We start from the raw sequence: 24,030 nt of genomic DNA on the forward strand, positions 1-24,030 counted from the left end.
TTCCAGAGGCTCAACATCAGGCTGGGACCCAGCAAACCTCCAACTAGATGCAATACTGAAACAAAACTCACCTCAAACTGAGATTCTAGAGTCTGAGATCACATCCAACTATGTAAGCAGGCATCCTGTGCCAGTAGCACTGAAAGTGACTGTCGGCCTCAATTGTTATGCTTCAGGTTCCTTCCAGGGTCCTATTGATCATGTGAAATGTGTCACAATCCGTAGCACAATCCTGCATAAAATGTGTGACAAATTCTTCAGGAGGGTCAACTCATTTAAACATTTCAAAACAAATGAGTGTAGCCAGGCAGAGTGTGCAAGAGGATTTACAGCTAATGCAGATCTTCCCTCTTCCAGACATGCCTGCCATCCTGTCCAGGCCCAGGTAGCCTTCAAGGGCAGATGAATATGTGCCAGCTTTAGCTCACAGCTTTATACCCTCAAGCTCCATCATAAACAGTGATTCAAGTTGAAAAGAGGCTTCATTATTCACCATTGCAGAGCAAAGAAGGTCATTCACCCACCTGGCACTGCACCGAGGTCCTTTGTATGACGTCCCCAGCTGCTGACTAATGCTACCACCTCGGTCCAAGTTTTCTTGATCAGATTCTTGATTCTTGCTTCATCCTGCCGGCAGGTGTAGCAGTGTCTCCTGGTGATTATTCATTGCCTGGACGAGTGCCCACAGGCAGCCACTAGAGAAGCCAGGGGCGGCTTGGCTCTAGACACTTGGAAGCCTTCTTCCATGACTTGCAGCTCCAGATGATATTGCATCATTCCATAGCTATATTCCTCATTTGTTTCAATCTTGAAGGAAAAAATTAAATCCCAAGGTCCACAGCACTCGGTCCCCCCCACCCCAACTACATCACCATGGGAGTCAGTCTTGGCACGGAGTGAGTTCACATCCGCTTCCAGGCCCGCTTATCGCACATGCAGAAGTATTTCTTTCTTTATATTGCTGTGCTTCACATTTTTAACTTCGAGCAACATGTTGCTTTGCGTTTTATCACTTTTGGAAACTGCAGAAATATCCTCTGGAGAAACTAGATAAATTCCAGCAGGTTAAGACTAATTGGTAGATTTTACTGCTTGTTATCTTGGCCACATTACAGAAAGCTCACCTACATTTCAATTCAAAGATACACCCGCACAGTTATGGGAAGTTAGGACTCAACCATGAGAATAATTTAAGATAGCGAAGCTAAAAATAATCACGGTGCCGAGGACCCGGATTCAATCCCGGCACGGTTCACTGTGTGCAGTTTGCATATTCTCCCAGTGTCTGCGTATGTCTCACCCCCACAATCCAAAGATGTGCAGGCGGATTGGCCATGCTAATTTGCCCCTTAATCAGAAGAAAACTAATTGGATACTCAAAATTTATTTAAAGAAAGCTAAAAATAATTAAGAATAAGAAGGTTACAAAATGTTACAGAAGTGTTCTCCAGTATTTTGGTTGAAATGTTATGATCAGTGAATCATTGTGGTGTGTTTCATGTTTCATAATGCCACTCTTCAACAAGGAATCTACATGAAATAATTAGAGTAAGCCACAGAGCATCACCAACTATGTCACTAAAGAGCCATAGGATCCAGCTGCAGTACTCTGCCAGTCATGTCACTCTGTGCAACTGCACTTATATTTCTTGAAGACATACAAATGAAATTACCTGTGTACACATCAAGTGCTAAAATTGATCAAAATGAGGACCAGTTTTCTGGTGTGGTAAGCCCCCGTCGGCAGCGGGATTCTCCATCCCGCCAGCCAGCCATTGTGGTTTACCATTGTGGGCAGCCTCACATCGTCAGGGAATCCCTGAGCGTGAGCGTGCTGCCGGCGCAACAGAGAATCCCACCAGCGGGCAATTCAGCCTGTGATGTCCCTCTGACTTTAGTGCCTGACAGCACGTTGGTGTTCTTTCTGAACAGAGAGTGTGTGCTGTACAATTGTCCGAACAAAATACTGTGTGATTAATGTCAGTGGGCATACTCTCAGTAGGAGCGATTTTGAGCCCACACTAGCTGTCAGTGAGAAACACAGTGCAGGCTCAAAAGTTTGAGATAAGTTTTTTTTAAAAATGCGATTCTCCCCGGATTGGAATTTGCGATTTTCATGCATCCCCCACCCCCACTCCCAGGTTGACTGCTGCAAACCACACCGCAGGGGCCCAGGAATCTCATTTTAATTAGCGAACACTCACTCCAGACATTCCACCCTCATGGAATATTCACCGGACACTGGCATCATTAACGACATAAATGTGACCCTGCCAGCAGCACCTCAGAGAGGGGCATCGGAGGTGAGCACTCAGGTAGCCATGATTCGGTGGTGGTGGTGGTGGGGGGGCTGGTGGTAGTTGGGGAAAGGTGATTCTCGAGGATCCAGACTTCTCATCCTGGTGGAGTTGAGAGGGACCACTGTGGGGATTTGCCAATGTGAAAGGGGCTTGAGACTTAGTGGAGCAGCATTTACTGAGGGGTAAGTGCACAGGTGGAGGTCGCAGAGGATGGATGGCTGAGGGACAGTGTCAGGAACACTCGCCGCTCACTTTGGTATTCTCTTTATTCATTGCATGATGCTAGAGAATTATGGAATCTATTGAATTGGCTTTTCTACTCACAGAGATAGAGCAGCAGCAGAGACAGCAATGTGATGATGCATGAGGCCAGGGCCAATACCCTGAAAAGGAAGGGGAAGCTGGGCCCGTAGCAGATCAGGAAGCAGCACCATAGATGGTGGGGCGTCGTAGGAGACACTACTGGCGTAGGGTGTTACACAGTCAGACATTTTACCTGCAGATGTCAGAGCTTCAGTGCTGGAGAAGATCGTGTCTTTCCCAGGGACAGTGGACCACCCGTGTCATGTCCTATAGGAGCTGCTATCACATGGAATGGGAGGATACCCACACCCGTGACCCTTAAAGTTACCGCTGCTCTGAACTTCTCTGCGAGCGGGGTTGGAATGATAGCCCTTCAGGCTTTCCAGACCCTCCCCTGCAGCCTCCGGCTGGTCCTCAGGTTCCTCCCCGGCCTCGTCCTCCAGTCCCTGCTGGTCCGACGCCGCCTGATCAACCTCATCCTCTCACTCGGAGGTGGCCACATGTTCCTCATCACTAACCTCCAGCACGTCATCACGCTGCTGTGCGAGGTTGTGGAGGGCACAGCAGACCACCACAAAGCGGGCGACCCTCCGGGCAGTGTGTTGCGGAGCGGTCGAGGCATCGGAACCGCATCCTGAGGAGTCAGAAGCACAGCCCGGGCGGCCACATGGGCCTCGTTGTATCGGGTCTGCTTCGGTTACCGGCCTCCATAACAGCGTCATTAGCCAGGCCCTCAGCATGTACTCCTTATTCACCAAGAGCCAGCCGCCCATCCTGGGCGCTCCTCGAAGAGGCCAGGGATGACCGACTGCCTCAAGATGTAGCTATCATGCACCCTCCATGGGAAGTGGCACACACATGCATTATCTTCATCTGGTAGTCGCACACGAGCTGTATGTTCAGGGAGTGGAACCCCTTTCTGTTAACAAAGGGCACCCCCAGATGGCCCAGTGAGCAGAGGGCAACATGCGTGGCATCCAATACCCCCTGGACCTTGGACAACTCGGCAATGGTGGAGAAACCTGCTGCACGGTCATCTTGTTGGGTTTGGTTTATATCAAAGATGATGTAGTTTTGCGCTCGGTCTTACAGGGCATCCATGATCTGTCAGATGCACCTGTGGGCTGTGGCCTGTAAGATACCACACAGGTCCCCTCTGGAGCCGTGGAGTGATCCCGAGGCGTAAAGGTTCAGAGTTGCAGAGACGGCGCCAGCAGCGTCAAGAGATGCTGTAGGCGGCAACCCACGTACCGGGCCCTATCCCACACCCTGAGGACCCGGCCGCCCATCAGGCCAGGGAGGGACCCAGAGGGGAGTCGTGCGACGGCTTATGGTGTACAGGTATTGCTGGTAATTTGAACAGACCTTAACGGCTACCGGGTGCGGGTGTCCTCCTCTTCCACGTGGTGCCAGGTCCGCGAGGACATGGCACAGGTACCACACTGTCCCATGGGGATGCCCTATTTCTAGCCGCGCGTCCCCCACTCCCTGCCGACCACTGGGTTGGCAAGTCCAGCGCCCCTGGGCTCTTTGCCTGTGAGCAAAGATGGTTACTCACCTCCTCAGCTCCCCACAGAATCCCTTCTGCCAGGTTCATGTTTTTAAAAAGGAGCACTAATCGGCGCCAGCGCGACCACTTGCTGTGGAGGCTGATGAATGACGGGAGGCCGTATGATATGGGGTTGCTCCCAATAATTGTATATAAATGGGGCTCAAGTGGTGATATTTCCTTTCTTGCCACGCTATGGTGAAATCCCGATTTTACCTATGGGAGCGGGCTGGTTGCATCGTAAACTGTTTGGAGCCTGGCACAGTTTTCATTTTCTGCCTCTCCCGCTATTCACTGGTCTCATTTCGCTGGAGAGCATAAAGACAGAAAAAAAGAGTGCTGACTTCGAAGAATACTAAAATGGTGGTTGTCACACAAATGCTTCCTTCTGTTAAAAGATGTCAAGAGGACAGGAAAAGTTGGGGGAAATGCGAAGCATAGCCAGAAGGAAAATTATAGATTTTAAAAATACACCTGTTCAAGACAACAGAGGAATAGGTGAGTGACAAAATAAATTTGTCCATGAACTAATCAGCTACGAATGAAACACAGAATATTTTACAGGAGCTTTGTAACTGACTGTAGTAATGGTATGAGTTACCACATGCACAGTAGATGTATCCTTTTGTTACTGTAATACATACAGTTGTAAAATAAAAGTACAAAGTGTGAATATATTGCTGCAGTTCTTGACTTCCATCACTTGGTGGTGCTATTGCTAAACATAAGATTGGAATACATTTTACAGTTCAAACTAGTGTTGCTTTGCAGAAGTAAATAACTTCCACTTGCACATCCTTACGATCTCCAAAACTTATTTTGGAGTTATTACTCACAACTTATTAATTATTTTTTAAAGCTGTCATTGTTATGTGGGGAAAACAATGCAGCTAATTTGCTTGATGCAAGGTCCAACAATCAGTAAATAAGATGATCAGTTCATCTGTTTGAGGTGTCTGTTGCTCAAGAATGTTGCTCAATACATCAGATTGCAATTGGGGAGCAACAGTGTGCAACTTTGTTCTACTGAGTCGCAATTATAAGCAGAACGAGACTAGCAAGAAGACCAAACACAATCTACTTTCTGATCAGGAGCATGCACAGGCTAACCATTGAATGTTGTGGACTGTAAGACTTACAGTGGGCTTGTTTTAAGAATATTCATGGCTAAACATGTACTGTTAATGAAGAAGTTTGCCAACTAGTATCTCGAATTTCAGGATGGCTTCCAATGCTTCTAAACCTTGCAAACTCCCTTCTTAATACTGCTAACCAGATGAGCTCTTCCTTGGTGATTTCATGCCTTGGGTCCTGAACCTCTCATTCCAATGTTTCCAAAAATCTTTTATCAAACCCTGAAAACCGATCAAGATATGCATGTGGATCTCATTCTGTTTCTTGAAAGAAATTCTAAAATCTAATCATACGCAGTAACAAACTGCACCTGACAACATCTCCAACTCATTTAACTTTTCTTCCAATTCAACACGAGTATCTTCAAGAAATTTTATGATGTCTTCATGAGTGCACGGTAAACCTTCTGCCATCTACAAATAAATTAAAAGCACAATAATTTTCAGAAATAATTGAACAAGATTTTACATGTAACAACTTACCAATAGTAAAACAATGGTGGACTATTGTGATTTGTTCTTCAGAAATTGCAACAACTCTGATGGATACATCAACTCTAATTATTTCAGTTCTTAAGAATTTCAGTGTGCACAATTTTAATGTGGCCTCTAAATTATTGTCAAAGTTAAGTAAATATAAATAAACATCATAGGCCACTGAAATTTTTCTGACTGTAATAACTGCCCCAGCAAACATTTCTACGGCTGCTGGGTGCATCTCAATGTATTATTTTGTGCAAAGGGCACTGGCAGTCTATGGACAAACTATATAAAAGAGATATTAAAACACGAACACAAATCTATAGTATGAGGTTTCTCAAAAAGTGACTGGAGCACCCGAGAAGCACTCCAGTTTCGCACTTCTAAATTGGAATGGGCACACAAAGGAAAAATTCAATTAAAAACACCCTGCCCAGTGGTCTTTCGAATAGCTAATCATGCCTCGAATCTGGGAAATCCTTTGGGTTATCTTTTCAACAGGCTGAAGTTAAATAAGATGTACTCCTGGTTTCTAAAATTACATTGCTCAGTTTGACAAACAGTTCCTTTGATCTTTCCGACTGACGAGACTTCCTTTATTCAGGCAAAAATTAATTTGCTCCATCCAATTCCATTTATCAGTGGAACTGCTTGATTTCTATAAAGATTCAAACCTAAAAATAGGTTCTCCAAACATTCACAAGTTGAACATCCTCATTTACCATACTGATCTTGAAGGATGATTCCATTCCTCGCTACTTTCCGGCAATTGTTCTTGCCTCCCAGTATCTCCGGTCAGCCTGAAAATAGCAGTTCCTTCCCAGTGGTATATTTTGATCCTACCACTTTTTTTGAAAGCCCTTTTTAATAGACTTTGGCTCTTTAATAGACATTGCACTGCCAGGCGTGACCGCGCCACCCATCACCCACTATGTGGAGGACGATGTCAATCGGCACAGCCAACTACATTGTGTGGCTGCACCAAAAATTACGCCCATCCAAACCTCGCTCTAGGTGAACGGCCACATCAGTGGCGTGTAGAGGGAGGGGGGGGGGGGGGGGGGGCGACAGTGCATTGGTCCCGGGCATCCATTGGATGGGGGCATCCAATCAGAGAAGGAAACAAAATTTTTTTTTTAAATTAAAAAAAAAAAATTTTTTTAATTTAGATTACCCAATTATTTTTTTCAATTAAGGGGCAATTTAGCGTGGCCAATCCACCTACTCTGCACATTTTTTGGGTTGTGGGGGCGAAACCCACGCAGACACGGGGAGAATGTGCAAACTCCACACGGACAGTGATCCAGAGCCGGGATCGAACCTGGGACCTCAGTTCCGTGAGGCGGTTGTGCTAACCACTAGGCCACCGTGCTGCCCCAGAGAAGGAAATAAGATAGTAATTTTTAAATTTCAGCCGTGATAAATCAATTTTTGGAGGCTCACCACACTGCAGAGGCAGTTGTTAGCCCTTTATTCCTTTAACATGGTGTACCCTTTCTGGCTAGAGAAAATGGTGCTTCTCCCCATCCCCCCACACGCATGCGCATGATGTACGTGGTGCAACCATCAAAAGCAACAAGCAGAATTAGAACATAGAACATAGAATAGTACAGCACAGAACAGGCCCTTCCGTGGCTGTTCGTTCCTGCGTTTCCTCGAGTCATAACTCGTCTTTTCTTCAGCTTTTTGTGCATCTAGATTAGTTCTTTTACCTACTCAGGTCAGTGAATAGCTCTAGAACAGGTGCAACTACGTTTTTTATAGGTTTTTTGGTGATATTTAATGAAATATTTACGTGGGATGTAGTAAGAGTGAAGCCTGGATGATCAGAGGACTGCTATGGCATTTAATCTCGGAATAGGAGACATTTATTCCTTAACATGCTAATATTCGAATACAGATACCACTAATTTGCAAGTCTATGATATAAATTGCACAAAATTATCAGTGGAGAATCAGTGTGAAATAATTTGATACGAAGGAACAAAGAAATGAAATATGGTTTATCCGTCTGCAACTGACCGATTGATTATCATTTTCTTCCCATTTTCTCAGGCGTCTTACAGTTTTTGAGATAGAAAATGAAATGTTACAAGTATTTCGTGTACAACCGAGTGGAGCACAGAACAGGAAAAAAAAGAGGGCCAGAGTCGAAGAAGAGTCCCATCAAAGAGGGGCATTAGATGCATGGATAAAAAGAAGTAAAGAAGAAGTAGGAGAACCTGGAGAAGTAAAAGATGATGTGGGTGCAGAGAAGGATTTTTCTGATACGTATTCAGCTCGGTCAGAACATAATACTCTCTCTCCTCAGTCTCGTTGTCAGGATGATGATCCATGTGAAGAAAATAAAGAAGATTTTATTTTAGGGGCAGCATGGTAGCTTGGTGGTTAGCATAAATGCTTCACAGCTCCAGGGTCCCAGGTTCGATTCCCGCTTGGGTCACTGTCTGTGCGGAGTCTGCACGTTCTCCCCATGACTGCATGCGTTTCCTCTGGGTACTCCGGTTTCCTCCCACAGTCCAAGATGTGCAGGTTAGGTGGATTGGCCATGATAAATTGCCCTTTGTGTCCAAAAAGGTTAGGTGGGGTTACTTGGTTACGGGGATAGGGATGCGTGGGGTTCTCTTTCCAAGGGCCAGTGCTGACTCAATGGGCCAGATGGCCTCCTTCTGTATTGTAAATTCTACGACCACAGTTACCTATGGGCAGAAGATGGCCCGACTCCTGCTCATTGTTGTATGAGGATCAGGACCCAGTCTCTTTGACAGAGACTGGATCCTGATGGGTCACTGGTAGAGTGTGGATACGTTGACTTGAGTAGGGTGATCATTGCTCGGCACAACATCGAGGGCCGAAGGGCCTGTTCTGTGCTGTACTGTTCTAAATTCTAAAATTTTAGCATATTTTTGAAAAGAAGCGATTTTGGCTGTTTGAAGAAACCGATTCCAGATCATTTGAAGATGACAATATTACAACATGGCCCTGAAAGATATCAGAATAAAAGTGGTCCATTTGCTGAGAAGGATGGGAGATCATTTTCCAAACAGTGGTTTGATAAAGTTTCCACAAACGGAGAAATTGTGGAGAGAAAATGGTTGTTATACTCTCCATATCGGAAAGCATGCTACTGTTTTGTTTGCTTTTTGTTTTCAAAGGAGCATTTGTCGTCTGTGTCAAACTTTGGAAAGGAAGACGGTTGGAGAAAATTCTCCACTTGGAGAAAATTAAATCCAACAATACTTGACCATGAGAAAAGCCCTTCTCATAGAGCTCACATGAGGGAATACCTGAACCTCGTAGTTCGACTCCATCATTCAACTAGGATAGATGCTGAACTTCAACAGCAAATGTCTGCTGAAAAGAAAAGATGGAAAGCTATAACTGAACGGATTGTCGAGGTTATATCCTTTCTGGCAAAACAGAATCTGGCCTATCGTGGACATCGAGGAGAAGGAATATCTGGGTTATCAGAGCCAGGGGAGACAGTCAGTGAAAATACAGGAAACTTTCTAGCAACAATTAGACTTTTGGCCAAATATGATGACATCTTAGCAAAACACTTGCAGAGAGGAAAGAGAAACCAAAAAGTGTCACCTACTTGTCCAACAGAATTCAAAACGAAATAATCAATCTTCTTGGTGAAACTGTCAAGAAAAATATAATTTCCGAAATTAAGGACTCAAAATATTTTAGCATAATGCTGGATTCAACTCCAGATATTGCCCATGAAGATCAGGTTTCTGAAATTCTGCGTTACGTTCATATTGATGAAAACAGAAAAATAGAAATAAAGGAGACATTTCTGGGATTTTTTCAAGTCAACAAGAAAGATGCAGTCAGCCTGGTAAATAAAATTCAGGAAAAATTGGAAGACAAAATTTCCATGAATGACTGTCGTGGTCAAGCATATGATAACGCAGCAGTTATGGCTGGAGTGAGAGGAGGTGTTCAACAAAAAATTCTTGAAGTGAACCCAAAAGCTGTGTTTGAACTGCGAGAACCACAGCCTCAATTTGGCCTGTGTCCATGCAAGTGAGGTGCAACCTGTTGTTGTTACATTTTTTGGCATTCTAGAAAAACTCTTTACTTTTTTTTCTTCATCTACTTCTCGTTGGGAAGTGTTAAAATCATTTGTCACTCGGACTGTGAAAAGACAGTGTGACAAAAATTGGAGTTCCAGCCATGATGCTGTGCAAGTAATCCATGAAGAGTGTGACAACATTATTGCAAGCCTTCAACACCTGCTGGAAGGAGAATTTTCAAGGGAAACTAAATCTGATGCAGGATCGCTACTGAACTTTATTCAACAGTTCCCGTTTATAGCTTTATTCAATTTTTGGTACTCAGTTTTATCATCAGTGGAGAAAGTCTCAAAACGTTTGCAGGATCCGAAAATGGGGTTCCATGAAGCTTCTTGTGATCTGAGAGGACTTATTCATATCTTGAATTTGAAGAATGACGAAATTATCCACAATGCACTAGATTTAGCCAATGAATATTGTGAAAATTGGGGAATACCAATTGCACGAACAAGGAGAAGAAGAATAATGCCTGGAGAGTCAGCAAGAGATAGTGGACTGACGGCACAAGAAGAAATGAATAGAGTAATGGTAGAGATTGTGAACAGATTAAAAACTGAAATTGAAGACCGCAGTGTCCGTCTTCAAAGACTCAGTGACCGATTTTCTTTTCTTCTGAACTTAAATTCAGTAGTGATTGAAGATTGAAGATGAACAAGAAAGAGAGAAATTAAAAAAGGAATGTTCAGACTTTGCAAATTATTATGACAATGATGTGGTTGCAATTCAGTTATATGACAAAATTATTGATTTTGTGATGCTCCTTCGAGCTGGAGGGAATAGAGTTCCCCCTGATCCTAAAGATGCTCTGGAGTCTTTACTGCAGTATGGGAGGGATGTGTGCTTCATACAGATTACTGCTTACAATCGCATTTTCAGTCGCAAGCTGTGAAAGGTCATTTTCAAAACTGAAATTAATAAAAACATATCTGAGGTCTTCTATGTCACAGGAGTGACTGACCAACCTGGCTTTAATAAGCATTGAAAAATAATTTCTCACAGCTGATGTAAAAAGTGAAGTAGTTCAGGTGTTTTGTGACAGGAGGTATCATTTGGGGAAAATAACTTAATAAATTTGATTGATTTATATTAAAATCGAATAAAGCGTTTATTTCATGTTTCATCTGTGTTTATATATTCAAATGTTTTCCTTTCTCATAATATTTCTCAGTATATTAAGCCTTATACTTGAGTCTTTGGGGCATACACTCAAGATTTGCCCCGGGCATCACCAGACCTCTGCACGCCACTGGGCCACATGACCCGCATGGAACTTGATACGGGACCTGCAGTGTCTGTCATTAGTCGACACACCTTCAACCGCATACTATCCTGGATTCGTCCACTGACTCTCCAGGTTAGCATCCTACATAGGGGAGCCTCTCACAATTGCGGGCACAACCATCCCCGTTGATTACGGCAGCCAGTCAGCAAAGTTACCATTGGTCATTGTGCATAATAATAATAAATCGCTTATTGTCACAAGTAGGCTTCAATGAAGTTACTGTGAAAAGCCCCTAGTCGCCACATTCCGGCGCCTGTTTGGGGAGGCCGGTACGGGAATTGAACCCGCGCTTCTGGCCTTGTTTTGCGTGACAAGCCGGCTGTTTAGCCTACTGTGCTAAACCAGCCCCTTTTACCCCATGGTGTGCAGACCATACATGGAAGTGACCTGGTCCTATCGTGGCACACTGGTTCTGGTACCTTCACTTAGACTGACAGAGTTTGCCAAATGCACCCACATGGCCCCAAAGGCATATTGGCCAGATTTCTGATTGGACCATCGGGGGGGTGGGGCTAAAGCCCGAATAAGCATGGACCCCATGGTCCAGACACGCTATTTCCATGATCGCCCATTTCATATGCCTTGTGTCCAAAAGTAGGTGCGAAGTGCGACCGCATGGAGAAACTGGAGATCACAAGACCAGTACAATTCTTCATTGGGCGACGCCGCTTGTACCGGTAATGAAGCCCGACAGGTCGGTGCATCTCTGCGGGGATTATAAAATGAGAGTAAACCGGGTATCACGCTTAGACCATTAACCAATCCCTAGGATCAAGGATCTGTATGCCAAACTCAGCAATAGGCTTGCAGTCACCAAGCTAGATATAAACCATGCGTGTCTCCAGCTGGTCCTCGCTCCTGAATCAAGATCTATTTGTCACCATTAACATGCATCGTGGACTCTTTGAGTATACCTGGCTACCATTTGGGGTCTCCTCGGTGTGTGCAATATTTCAGAGGATCATGAAGAACATATTTCAGGGGTTACCATGCCTGGTGGTCTACTTAGATGATGTATTAATAACTGGTTCATCAGCAACTTGGCATAAGTGCAACAAGGCTTTGAGGCGGGTGGCGTCCATCTCTGTTGAGAGGAGTGCGTTTTCATCACAGCCAAGGTGGTGTATCTTGGCTACTGCGTGGACCACAATGGTCTGCACACCATGGGGTAGAAGGTTCAGGTCATCCACCAGGCCCCGGTGCCAAGGGGGCCAATGGAACTTCGGGCTTTCCTGGAGCTGGTCAAATATTGTGGAAAGTTCCTCCCAGGATTAGCCATGACATTGACTCCCTTCCATAAACTACTAAAGAAAAGACAACTCTGGACGTGGGCGCCGAGCAACAAGCAGTGCTTGCCAGAGTGAAACAGCAGCTTTCCTCTTCATGGCTGCTTACTCATTTTGACTCCTCCAGGCCATTCTTACAGACCTGCAACACATTCCTTATGGTGTCAGGACTGTGCTAGCCATGTAATGGAAGATGGTTCAAAGCAACCTATCGCATTTGCATCTATGATATGGCTGACATGGAGAAATGGTTGTGCAAATGGAGAAAGAAGGCCTGCCGTGGTATTCGGTGCACATAAATTCCACTGGTACGTCCACAGGCACTATTTCATTGTCCTGGACCACAAGCCACTTCTGGAGCTCTTCAAGAAGGACTGTGTGATTGCTCCCTTAGGCTTCATCCGCTTCCAGCACTGGGCACCATTACTGGCAGCTTATGACTAAATATTGTATACATTATAACAGCGTTCCAGGCCCACATTGCCCAAGCTTTGAGCCATCTACCGCTGCCTACTCAGGCCACAGCCAATGCAGCAATAGCTTCACTCCATTTCATGGACTCACTACGAGTCACGGCATCTCGCATCCGCGCTGGACCCAGACCCACCCAGCTCTCCAGTGTCAGGCACATGGTGCAGTATGGGGCTCAGCACCAGGCTCTGCCCAAGGATCTGAAGGCTTACATGCGGAAGATGCAAGACCTGAGCATCGAAGACGGTGTGTTCTTATGGGGCACGCGCATGGTGGTCCCCGAGCATGGACGTGCAGTGCTCTTACTAGACTTCTATAATGGACACCCGGGAGTGTCTAAAATGAAGATGCTTGCCCAGAGCTATGTCTGGTGGCCTGTCACGATGCGGAAGTTCAATGAGTAGCCCAGCATGCCCCCAATGTCAGGCGCACCGATGATTACCCCCGGCAGCCCGATTTCAGTAATCACGGAATACCTGAGGTACTGGTGTCCGATAACGGCACGGCATGGAATTCACAAGTATAGAGTTCACCTCCATCAATGGGATTGCTCCCTATCACCCAGCTTCGAACAGACTGGCCCAGAAGAGCGGTCCAAAAATTTAAGCTGGGCATGAAGCTGGCAGTTGGATTCTGGGACACATGCCTGGCCCGTTTCTATTTTTTCCATCGCATGACACCGCATGCCTTGATGGGCATCGCACCAGCAGAGCTCTTGATGGGCCATTGTCTCTGCATCCGCCTAAATTTGGTCATCCCCAATCTGGGTGGGAGGGTCCACCAGAATCAGGACCAGTCCGAGATCAACGCCAGTCGCTGTCCGCACATTCACCCCCGGCAATGCCGTGAATTTCAGAAACTTGGGAGATGGGGCCACTTGAGTCCCAGGTGTATTCTTGGCGGCCACCGACCTGTATTCTGCAAGGTCAGGGCACAAGGGCGGGCATCCAATCGCCATGTGGATCATGTTTGGAGTTTTGTGACAAACATCCGTTTCCGATGTTCCAGCTGACTTTGAGATTGAGGTTAACAGAGTTAAGTGTTGTCAATTGCTAGCTGACCACTTCAACCATGAAGGAAGATGATTGGTGTGCACTTAATTCTGTATGAAGTGGTCCAGGAGCTGTCAATCAAAGCTGTCAAACAGCTCACCACTTCAAAGTTACTCAACCATGGAGGGAGATGAATGGAACAATGCTGACAGCTGGGGGTGTGTGGAAGCTGTTAATCACAACCTAGTAAAATCAGTATCAAGAGAAATTAATGAATGACTTGCAGATCAAAGGTCTGAGGGGGTTTAAACACAGCTGACTGGTTTTCTCTTTCCAGCAATTGACAGGTGCTACCCCCTGTGTCTTCAACAGCAGGTGACTGTTAAAGTGATTTTTTTTTCACTGCCTATGTCTGGACTCTCTATCGCTTCCAGACAGGGGTCTCGTTTCCGGGGGTGGGGGTTTCCAGACAGGCCTCTCTCTTCTGGAGGTTTCCTTATTAAGTCTCTGTGAGGAAGGGTGGGGGGGTGTCTTTCAATAGAGGGGTCTCTGTGGGAGGTCTCGATATAGGGGATCTTCTCATTTGGGGGTCTTTGTGGTGGGTCTCTTTATTTATGGAGTCACTGTGGGACGTTTCTTAATTTAGTGGGTCTCTTGAAGGGTTTCCTTATTTAGGGTGCCTCAGTTGAGATTGGGTTGGGTCACCCTTGTACTTGGGGGGGGGGGGGGGGGGGGGGGTGAGGATAGGGAACCCAGAAAATCCAGGGAAATGTCTGCATTGCGCTGGGGGGGTGCCGCTGGCCAGCTGCAGGACTTCGCGACTGGGCTGCCATTACTTCTCGCCATGCAAAAAATTTGCATGGCTACGGATTGGAAATTGCTTCCTGATGGGAGCGCAAATTGGGTGCAAACCAGCTCCGGCCAGAGGACATAGGACTGGATTCTCTCATTTTCAGGTTATGTCCTGATGCCGGTGTGGGAATCCGGCCTTTCACGACCGAAATATCGGCGCAAAATGGCAACCGATCCCCCATCTGGTGGGGGGCTAGCAGGCAGGCAGCTTAGAGCACCCGGCTCAAGCTGCCGATATGGCCGGAAAATTGCCGGGTCGGTGGTCATGTAACATGGCGCCGGCCGCACGCCATGTTACAGGTTCGCGACCCCAGGACGACCACCCAACAGTGCCCCCAGCCCCTGCCAAAGTCCCCCTTGCCCACGGATCGGCTTTCCCCCTGACTGTGGTGGCGCTGGACAGAGTCCGCAGCCGCCACGCCAGGTTCCCAACAAAACAAAGCATGAGAGACGCACGCCGTCGGGAATCGGCCGGTCGGGGGCGGAGCATTGGAGGGAGGGCCTCAGATAATGTTCTGAGGCAGTCGATATGGCGTATGGCGTACTCCTAGACTACGCCACTTTGGAGGGGGCAGAGCATTGCGAAACGGCACCACCCCCGATTTTGTTGCAAAGGGGGATTCTCCGGCCGATCGACGAACGCGATTTCGGCATCAGAGGCCGGAGAATACCGCCCATAGGCTCCCAAATGGAGAATTACAACTAATGTACGTATTCAATGTACTGCCAGGCAGGGGTGCTACCTCCATGCTGGCTCCTTTCAGTCTCTACTACACACAGTCTACTATTATGTGACTCTCTACAACACATTGTAGATGGCATGGTTTGCCAATGCAACATTAGCCCTTGCTCCGCTGTGTTCTTGAAAATACAGAAAAATGTGTCATTTGAAACATGGAAGTCTGGCAATATCTGGTTTGAGAGGGTACAGGGAAAGATCCCACAAAAGTTTCATAGCAGCTTCAAAGAGCAGGGTTGTAAAATGCAGATTCTTGCTCACAAGCAGGCTAATCAAACACACCAGTCTCATGTGGTAAGCTAAAACAATGGCTCACACCTTCATGGAATGTAACTATCTCAGGAAGCATCTGAAAAAGCATGGATGAGAGTTTCAATTGCATTAAGTGACGAATGTTTAAAACAGGCAAGTCTTTCAAGTCATAACCAAGTTAAATTTTAGCATGCAGCTAAAAGCAAAATTTCACACCTTAATTGAAATAAACTCTCTTAGTAAACAGCTGGAAAGGATGGAAGATACTCAGTCAAATTTGCTGTCAATTTTAAAGTGTAAAATTCTATGAACATCAAACAATTAAAAGAAAATTGGAGACGACCTGTCTACGAGAAACATCATGTAAGTCAAAATCAAAGGCAAAGTTATGAGCTGGGGACAATTGGAAAATTAAACGATTCAAAATTACAGAAATAAAAGTTAACTATTGAAACCAAAGCATTTTTTAATCAGATCTGAGAGGAGACGATATGCCCAAAATGAATAATTAGTTGTAGTAAGATGTTTACATCAAAGATACTTTTAAACTATCAAAGTGAAACAAGCCCATTTACAATAAAGTCGTTAAAACTTAATAACTCTCAGAAAGAGAATATAAACCCAGGGAACAGAGGACAGAAAAACAGCAACAGCAACAGGAGAGAAGGGGAGGAGAACTCAGAGAAAGAGAGAGAGAGAGAGAGAGCTCGGTCATGGGAAAGACAAGGCAAGCAGCCGAGTTTAAACAGTTATACATCTAAGGAAGACTAGAATTTAAACAGGAGTCAGAGTCAGCTTAGAGATAGCTAGCAGAGCCAGCTCTCACAGCTCGGTGCATGGGAAGAACAGGACACAGCAACCGAGTTCACCAGCGAATACAACTCAAGAAGACCAGATTTTAAGAAGATCGATTGCCAAGGTGGGCCTGAAGCAGCCAGAAGCAAGATCTTTTTTCCTTTCTGTAAAGAAAGTGTTTGCAGCTTTTAAAAGAAAAAATATAATAATAAAAATAACTTAACCTTAAAAAGTGGTTATTAGCTTACTTCACTTCCTTAATAACGCAGGACCCAGGACATCGATGCTATTAAGGGGTAAGTAGGTAAAATTCTTCGGTGAAGGTATGGGTTATACCGGGGGATAACTTGAAAAGATAGTTTGACCTGAATAGCACCCACAGAAGCCTGCACTGGAGTCAGGGAGTGAGAATCCCTGTTCACCATTTAGAATATCAACCTTTTTTTGGTATAGGGGGAATTCTAAGAATAGTGGTGAGTTTTAACTTCATGGCGCCCAGCGTGGAGGCCTAGAATATTAGAAGTTTCTAGGTAAAGTGAGCCTAGAATATTAGAAGTTTCTAGGTAAAGCGAGGCTAGAATATTAGAAGTTTCTAGTTAAGCAGAGTAGGGGCTAGAATATTAGAAGTTTCTAGTTCCCAAGAAACGGTTGGAATATTAGAAGTTTCTAACCGGCACAAAGGCTAGAATATTAGAAGTTTCTAGTCTATGTGTGAGTCAGACTTTACCTGCCGAGTTTAGTCTGGAAAGTCATGTGTGATTGGCTTTGTAAGGATATTCTGTGGATCGAGGGGACTGAAGCTCAGGTTGGGTGTGAAAATCAGTAGACTAGAAGATACTGACCCTGAGAAAAAGTCTGCAAGACATTTTGGTGATAGCACTAAAATCTTGCATCCGTTACTGGTAAAAGAGGCCAAAGAATAAATCATCCTCAGAGTAAGGCAGATTGTGCGGACATTTTCTGGAAAATAGGGACGCTTAGAATCTTCAGAAACCAATAACCAATCGACCCTTAACTAAAACAGGAAGATAGTGCCTTAGTCAGCCTTGGATAGGGCCCAGAAAGGGTACTTATCCTTAATTTCAGAGTGCACCTGAAAGGGACAACCAGGAACAGAAAAAAAATCCAAAAAATGGCAATTAGGGTAATTCTCTTGCCCTGGAATACAGTCAAGAGAGTTGAAACAATGAAACAAGAGTAGAAAAGCTTAACAGAGGCAAAAAAACTCCTGCAGAAGTGAAACTTACCAGCATGGAGGGGTCTCAAATTTTGTTAAGAGTAACTAAAACCCTACTGAATAGAGGTCCAAGATCTCAGTGGATAAATGAGTGTTTAATAAGGATTTGTGAAATCCTGCAGAGTAAAGATCCAAGATCTGAGTGGATGAATGAGTGTGTGTATGTCTAATAAGGAATTGTGAATTTCTTTAAATGTTTGTACTTTTAAAAAATGTTGTGTTTTGTAAAGCCGATTTTCACATAAATTGGAAGTTATAAATGGCAGGCAGAAATGTGATCAGTATTATGGGATAGTGAATCAGTATGTTCAGAACTAAATTGGTCTCAGAATAAACAGATAAAGAGTTTGTGCTGGGCAGCAGGCAGCAGTCAGCTGCTGCAGACTTTGAAATTGCTGCGTTGAAATTGACACTGCATGGCTCCGCAGGGTCCTAGTGCCCGGTGATCACAAACAGACACTAGCAGAGATAATGATGTTTAGAATGTTAAATACATTGAAGAAGGAGCTTTAGAGAATAAAGATATTGGACCAGAAGTTAGTTTGGAGAATTAATTGCAGTATCAGGAAATTAGTATCTGATTGCCGGAAAAGATTTAATACAAATTGATGCAGAAAAATTAAAATATTAAAACCAATTGACAATGACAGAAGGAGGCTTAACAGGCTTTAATGGTATGATGTACATCAATGATAAGGAAAATAAACCAGTTCAAAAAGAAATGGTGGCAAAAGAAATCCGGAAGTCCTGGAGGGGGCACTTCTGGGTTAACCAAATTAAAATAGAAAGTACAAATTAAAGAATAGGGCCCTCTCCACCCTTGATCTGTTCATTTGATTTTTCAGATGGAAAAAATAAATAACAAACCAGTTCACAAGAAGGAAGAGAACTACGCTCCAGAGAAGAATCTTTTAGACAGGATTGGGGGGAAATTAATGATACAATTGGCTACATATTTGAGGGAATTAAATGACAGAACCCGGAGGAAAACTTTACGGGTTAGAAACAAATCAAAATATCAAATTATTATTGGACAGTGAAACCTCCGGTCAGACATCTCTAACCTGACATTAGCTGATGGATGATCTGTGGTTTCCGTGGGGTATGTACTACACGGTGGAGTTATTAAGGGTCTCGGCAGACAGCAGCGACTGACGAGGAACCCCAACATGATAAATGACAATCATTTAAGAATTTTTGTAGCTTGATACCACGGCGGGAAAATTGTTATCAATGCGGCAAAACAATATTGCATTGAAGAGCTGTAATCGTTATTAAAAAAAGAAATTTCATGTAAATTGATAGGGACTGCTATATATGATAAGGGGGGTAGGTGTGCCATTAAAGAACTTGATCCGCATTTCTAAACTGTGAATGTTTTAATAGAGGGGTAGTTTAGTGTGTTTTCTTGATTTAACTACATAGAACATTACAAATAATATTGCTGTTGTTTATATGCCATATTTAGTATGTAATGACTATTGGTCCCAAAGCCAAGAAGGGATGTTTCGATATTGTAATTTATTACTAGCATTTAAATTGTGATAACAGTTGCAAATAGGTAAAGTTGTAGCACAGTCTATTTGTGTGGTTAGGTAATGAGTAATATGTTAAGATAAGACTTAATTTTTTTTTACTCTGTATTTAACAATAGGAAGAATTTATTTGGAAAAGTGACAGTTCAATGTGGGTTTACAAATGCTGTAATGGAAAATATACACTTTCATGTTGTAAGGGAAACGATGACAGATGAAAGGGATTTGAAGGAAATTTGTCAGAAAGATATTCTCTCATGTAAACCAGAGGTTGGCAGACATACATGGTTCACGACAATGTTAGACATTAATGGGGAAGTTAGGAATACAAGCAGGATCAATTGAACCTTTTAAATTAATGAAACAAGGGAATCAGTGGGTGGTACGTGATATCATAATTTACCATTCCAATCAGCAATGGAAAAGCAATTTGGATGACGGAAAAATGAGACACGTAACAGCCAGTGATGGACAAAAGACCTTTGTGGTTACTGATGGACTGAGTTGTGTGCTGTTTCTAAGGGACATGAGGAAGCTTCTACGGTGCTGCTATCCCAAGGAAGTAAAATGCTTTGGAGGTAGTGGAACACACGGAAAGCGATTGTTACCTTCCTGAGCAACAACGGCTATGGTTCACGGTAATTGGACTTGAGGAAAAGAAAAGACTCTTATCGACACTGGTCTGAGATAGGGATGCATTTACGTGTTGATTTTGGTGCACAATTTGAAATTCCAACACATGCATACAAATGACAAAGATCGGGGATATATGTTAGTACAATTGGATGGGGGGACAATTAACCAAATTATATAGTTATGTTTCAAATGTCAAGACGGGGTGTTCTTGAAAATACAGAAAAATGTGTCATTTGAAACATGGAGGTCTGGCAATATCTGGTTTAAGAGGGTACAGGGAAAGATCCCACAAAAGTTTCATAGCAGCTTCAAAGAGCAGGGTTGTAAAATGCAGATTCTTGCTCACAAGCAGGCTAATCAAACACACCAGTCTCATGTGGTAAGCTAAAACAATGGCTCACACCTTCATGGAATGTAACTATCTCAGGAAGCATCTGAAAAAGCATGGATGAGAGTTTCAATTGCATTAAGTGACGAATGTTTAAAACAGGCAAGTCTTTCAAGTCATAACCAAGTTAAATTTTAGCATGCAGCTAAAAGCAAAATTTCACACCTTAATTGAAATAAACTCTCTTAGTAAACAGCTGGAAAGGATGGAAGATACTCAGTCAAATTTGCTGTCAATTTTAAAGTGTAAAATTCTATGAACATCAAACAATTAAAAGAAAATTGGAGACGACCTGTCTACGAGAAACATCATGTAAGTCAAAATCAAAGGCAAAGTTATGAGCTGGGGACAATTGGAAAATTAAACGATTCAAAATTACAGAAATAAAAGTTAACTATTGAAACCAAAGCATTTTTTAATCAGATCTGAGAGGAGACGATATGCCCAAAATGAATAATTAGTTGTAGTAAGATATTTACATCAAAGATACTTTTAAACTATCAAAGTGAAACAAGCCCATTTACAATAAAGTCGTTAAAACTTAATAACTCTCAGAAAGAGAATATAAACCCAGGGAAAAGAGGACAGAAAAACAGCAACAGCAACAGGAGAGAAGGGGAGGAGAACTCAGAGAAAGAGAGAGAGAGAGAGAGAGCTCGGTCATGGGAAAGACAAGGCAAGCAGCCGAGTTTAAACAGTTATACATCTAAGGAAGACTAGAATTTAAACAGGAGTCAGAGTCAGCTTAGAGATAGCTAGCAGAGCCAGCTCTCACAGCTCGGTGCATGGGAAGAACAGGACACAGCAACCGAGTTCACCAGCGAATACAACTCAAGAAGACCAGATTTTAAGAAGATCGATTGCCAAGGTGGGCCTGAAGCAGCCAGAAGCAAGATCTTTTTTCCTTTCTGTAAAGAAAGTGTTTGCAGCTTTTAAAAGAAAAAATATAATAATAAAAATAACTTAACCTGAAAAAGTGGTTATTAGCTTACTTCACTTCCTTAATAACGCAGGACCCAGGACATCGATGCTATTAAGGGGTAAGTAGGTAAAATTCTTCGGTGAAGGTATGGGTTATACCGGGGGATAACTTGAAAAGATAGTTTGACCTGAATAGCACCCACAGAAGCCTGCACTGGAGTCAGGGAGTGAGAATCCCTGTTCACCATTTAGAATATCAACCTTTTTTTGGTATGGGGGAATTCTAAGAATAGTGGTGAGTTTTAACTTCAGCTGAACACCCTTACACTGCAACTCCCCCAAGTCCTTACCCAAATACATTTACAATACAATCATTATTTTAATTGCTTATGAATCATTTCGTTCAGCTCAGCAGCCAATCTGGTGAGTTCAGCTGTCTTTGTTATAGAGTTATTCGTGAAATCCTTATAGAAGCTTAAAACATCAGTTGGGTATTCAGTTCCTTTCTGAGTCTTCCTTCTATGATCACCAATTATTTCTTAGTTTTTCAATTCACGGTTTAGATCCTTACTCTGTTCCCCAAAATTTTCCCTTTCTGCTTTTGAAGCCTAGATTTGGTCTTCCACGCTGCACATCTTGTTGTTCTTCTTCAAGGTTCAACTTCTGGTGAGTGACATTCCAGCATTCTCCTCAGTTCTCATCAGCAAACTCATCTTGAAAGTTGGTTCTTCATACGGAGTCGTTTTTCCTTAGCAGAGCCTACTTACTGCGTGTTATCTTTCAAGGATCCCGCTGCCGGCAGGGGTGCACCGCACCAGAAAATGTGTGCGATAGGACAGAGAATCCCACCCCCAGTGTTTTTCTTTTGAGCTCCTTGAGCTTCAGCGTCAGATTTGATCTTATGTTTCTATTCAGCTGGTTCTTCAGCTCTTCAGTCTCTTTTTTGTATCTCTTGGCTTCTACCTGGAACATAGAGCATTTCTGCGCTTTCTCTGCTAACTGGTGCTGCAGTTTGTTCAGAGCGAAGTTAAATTCATTTTGCTTCCCTTTATCATTTTCCGCTTTGACCTAAGGGATTCTAGTAGCCTATGAAGGTCCTTAAACAGGTTTTCCTTTTCTTTGCAAAGTTCAACTGATTCGTCTTGAGTTTTCTTGCAATTCAACAGTTTTCTTGAGTTTCTTCCTGTTTCTTCCATTTTGCAATTTAAGGCCATCTTCACTTTTTCATGCTATTTTTAGTGTCCATTATGTGCTATTTTTCATTTGATCTTGAAGGACAATCAGCTCTTTTCAACTGTTCATCTTCTTGTTGACATTCTGCCAACTCACACTGTTCTTCCGTGAATTGCTTTGTGTGTTTGATAATTTGAATGCAGCTTTTTCTGAAGTAGTATATAACATTTTTTTAGTTCATGTTTTCCCATGGCAACATGTTGATTCTTCAGTCTTTCAGGGCAGCAACTCCTTTGAGTACCTTTTCTGCCTGCTGCTGTGCGTGGCTGTGGTTCTGGTTGAGTTCCTTCAATTCAGGTTTGATACAAACATTTTCGAATGGAATTGTTTCATTTTACTTTTGCAGGTTGCTTCTTTTAGGTTATCTCAGGTAACCTTCCTTCATTCACAGCTATGTGTTCTCTTCACTGCTGCCCGCTGTCGCACATTGTATAATGATTCAGAGTTTTCAAAAAGCCCTATTTTAAAGCCTTTCGGCTGCTTCTTTCTTCTGCACTAAACTCTTTGACTCATGCACTTCATTGCAATGGCATGGTCTGTGGCCATCTGTGGTTTGCTTAGGCATTGTCTCCCTCAGTCTGGGGTCTTCAGTCTCCTTCACTCTGGGTGTCTAACTCCCTTAGCCGAGGAATTTCTGTCTCCTTCACCCTGGGGTCTTCTGTTACCCTCACTTGAGGGTTTAACCTCACTCTAGGGTCATCATGCCCTGACAGAAAATGCGGTCAGACAAAGCCTGTGTGTTATTGTTAGTTAATGGAAAATAAACACTGTACTATCAACTCCTGGACACAAAGGTTTGAGGAGATGCAAGCCTTCTGGATTACATGGGATGAGAGAGGGCAGCTGGAAATGGCATTAATATCCAGCAACTTTAGGAAGATCCAAGTCCCCAAATATCACATTTCAGGATTTTGACTAGGTTGTAAAGCTTAATAATACAGCTGGCAGATGCAGATGAAGATAGAGAGGGAGAGTTTGAATGAGATAGAGTGCTTCAACAAATTAATATTATTTCTAGTAAACCTGATCTAAGAGATATTTTAGTTGATTTGTGCACAGCCTGAGGTGTGAGCATAATCTTGGGAAGGAGAGTAGGGTAGTTACTTTGACAAGAAGGTTTTCACCAAGAAGCAAATTAACATGCACAGTTCACTTCTTCAGATCAAGAAGAGAGCTACTGAGTTATGTATCTCAAATGCTGGTTGAGTGCAGGTATAGTTTGATGACTGAATCATGCAAGCAGTTTGGCGGGCGGGTTGAAGGTGCAGCTGAGTGATAAAGTTGAGAATGTCATTTGGTGGTTGAGTGTTGGTGTAGTTTGGTGACTGAGTTGAGAATGTCATTTGGCTATTGCATGTAGGTGTTGTTTGGTGGTTGAGGGTGTAGTTTGGTTGTTGAGTTGAGGGTGTAGTTTGATGATTGAGTTGAGGGTGTAGTTTGGTTGTTGAGTTGAGGGTGTAGTTTGGTGATTGAGTTGAGGATGTAGTTTGATGATTTGAGTTGAGGGTGTAGTTTGGTGATTGAGTTGAGGGTGTAGTTTGGTGATTGAGTTGAGGGTGTAGTT

General features: G+C 43.6%; 1 protein-coding gene across 5 annotated transcripts in view; it reads right to left on the minus strand.

Moving 5' to 3' along the window:
- syce3 (synaptonemal complex central element protein 3) overlaps window positions 1-24,030 on the minus strand; it is a 44,743-nt gene that overhangs the window by 20,221 nt on the left and 492 nt on the right. For 2 of the 5 annotated variants that reach the window (XM_038795328.1, XM_038795325.1), the window contains exon 2: window positions 5,597-5,699. The exons of 2 other annotated variants lie outside the window; for them this stretch is intronic. In XM_038795328.1, coding sequence (XP_038651256.1) covers window positions 5,597-5,699 — 103 coding nt within the window. Of the gene's footprint in view, window positions 1-5,596; window positions 5,700-24,030 lie in introns of those variants that run through there. One more of the 5 variants, XM_038795327.1, reaches the window with a different exon arrangement.

The sequence above is a fragment of the Scyliorhinus canicula genome, chromosome 4 (genome assembly GCF_902713615.1).
Source record: "Scyliorhinus canicula chromosome 4, sScyCan1.1, whole genome shotgun sequence".
In the NCBI taxonomy this organism is placed as follows: Eukaryota; Metazoa; Chordata; class Chondrichthyes; order Carcharhiniformes; family Scyliorhinidae; genus Scyliorhinus; species Scyliorhinus canicula.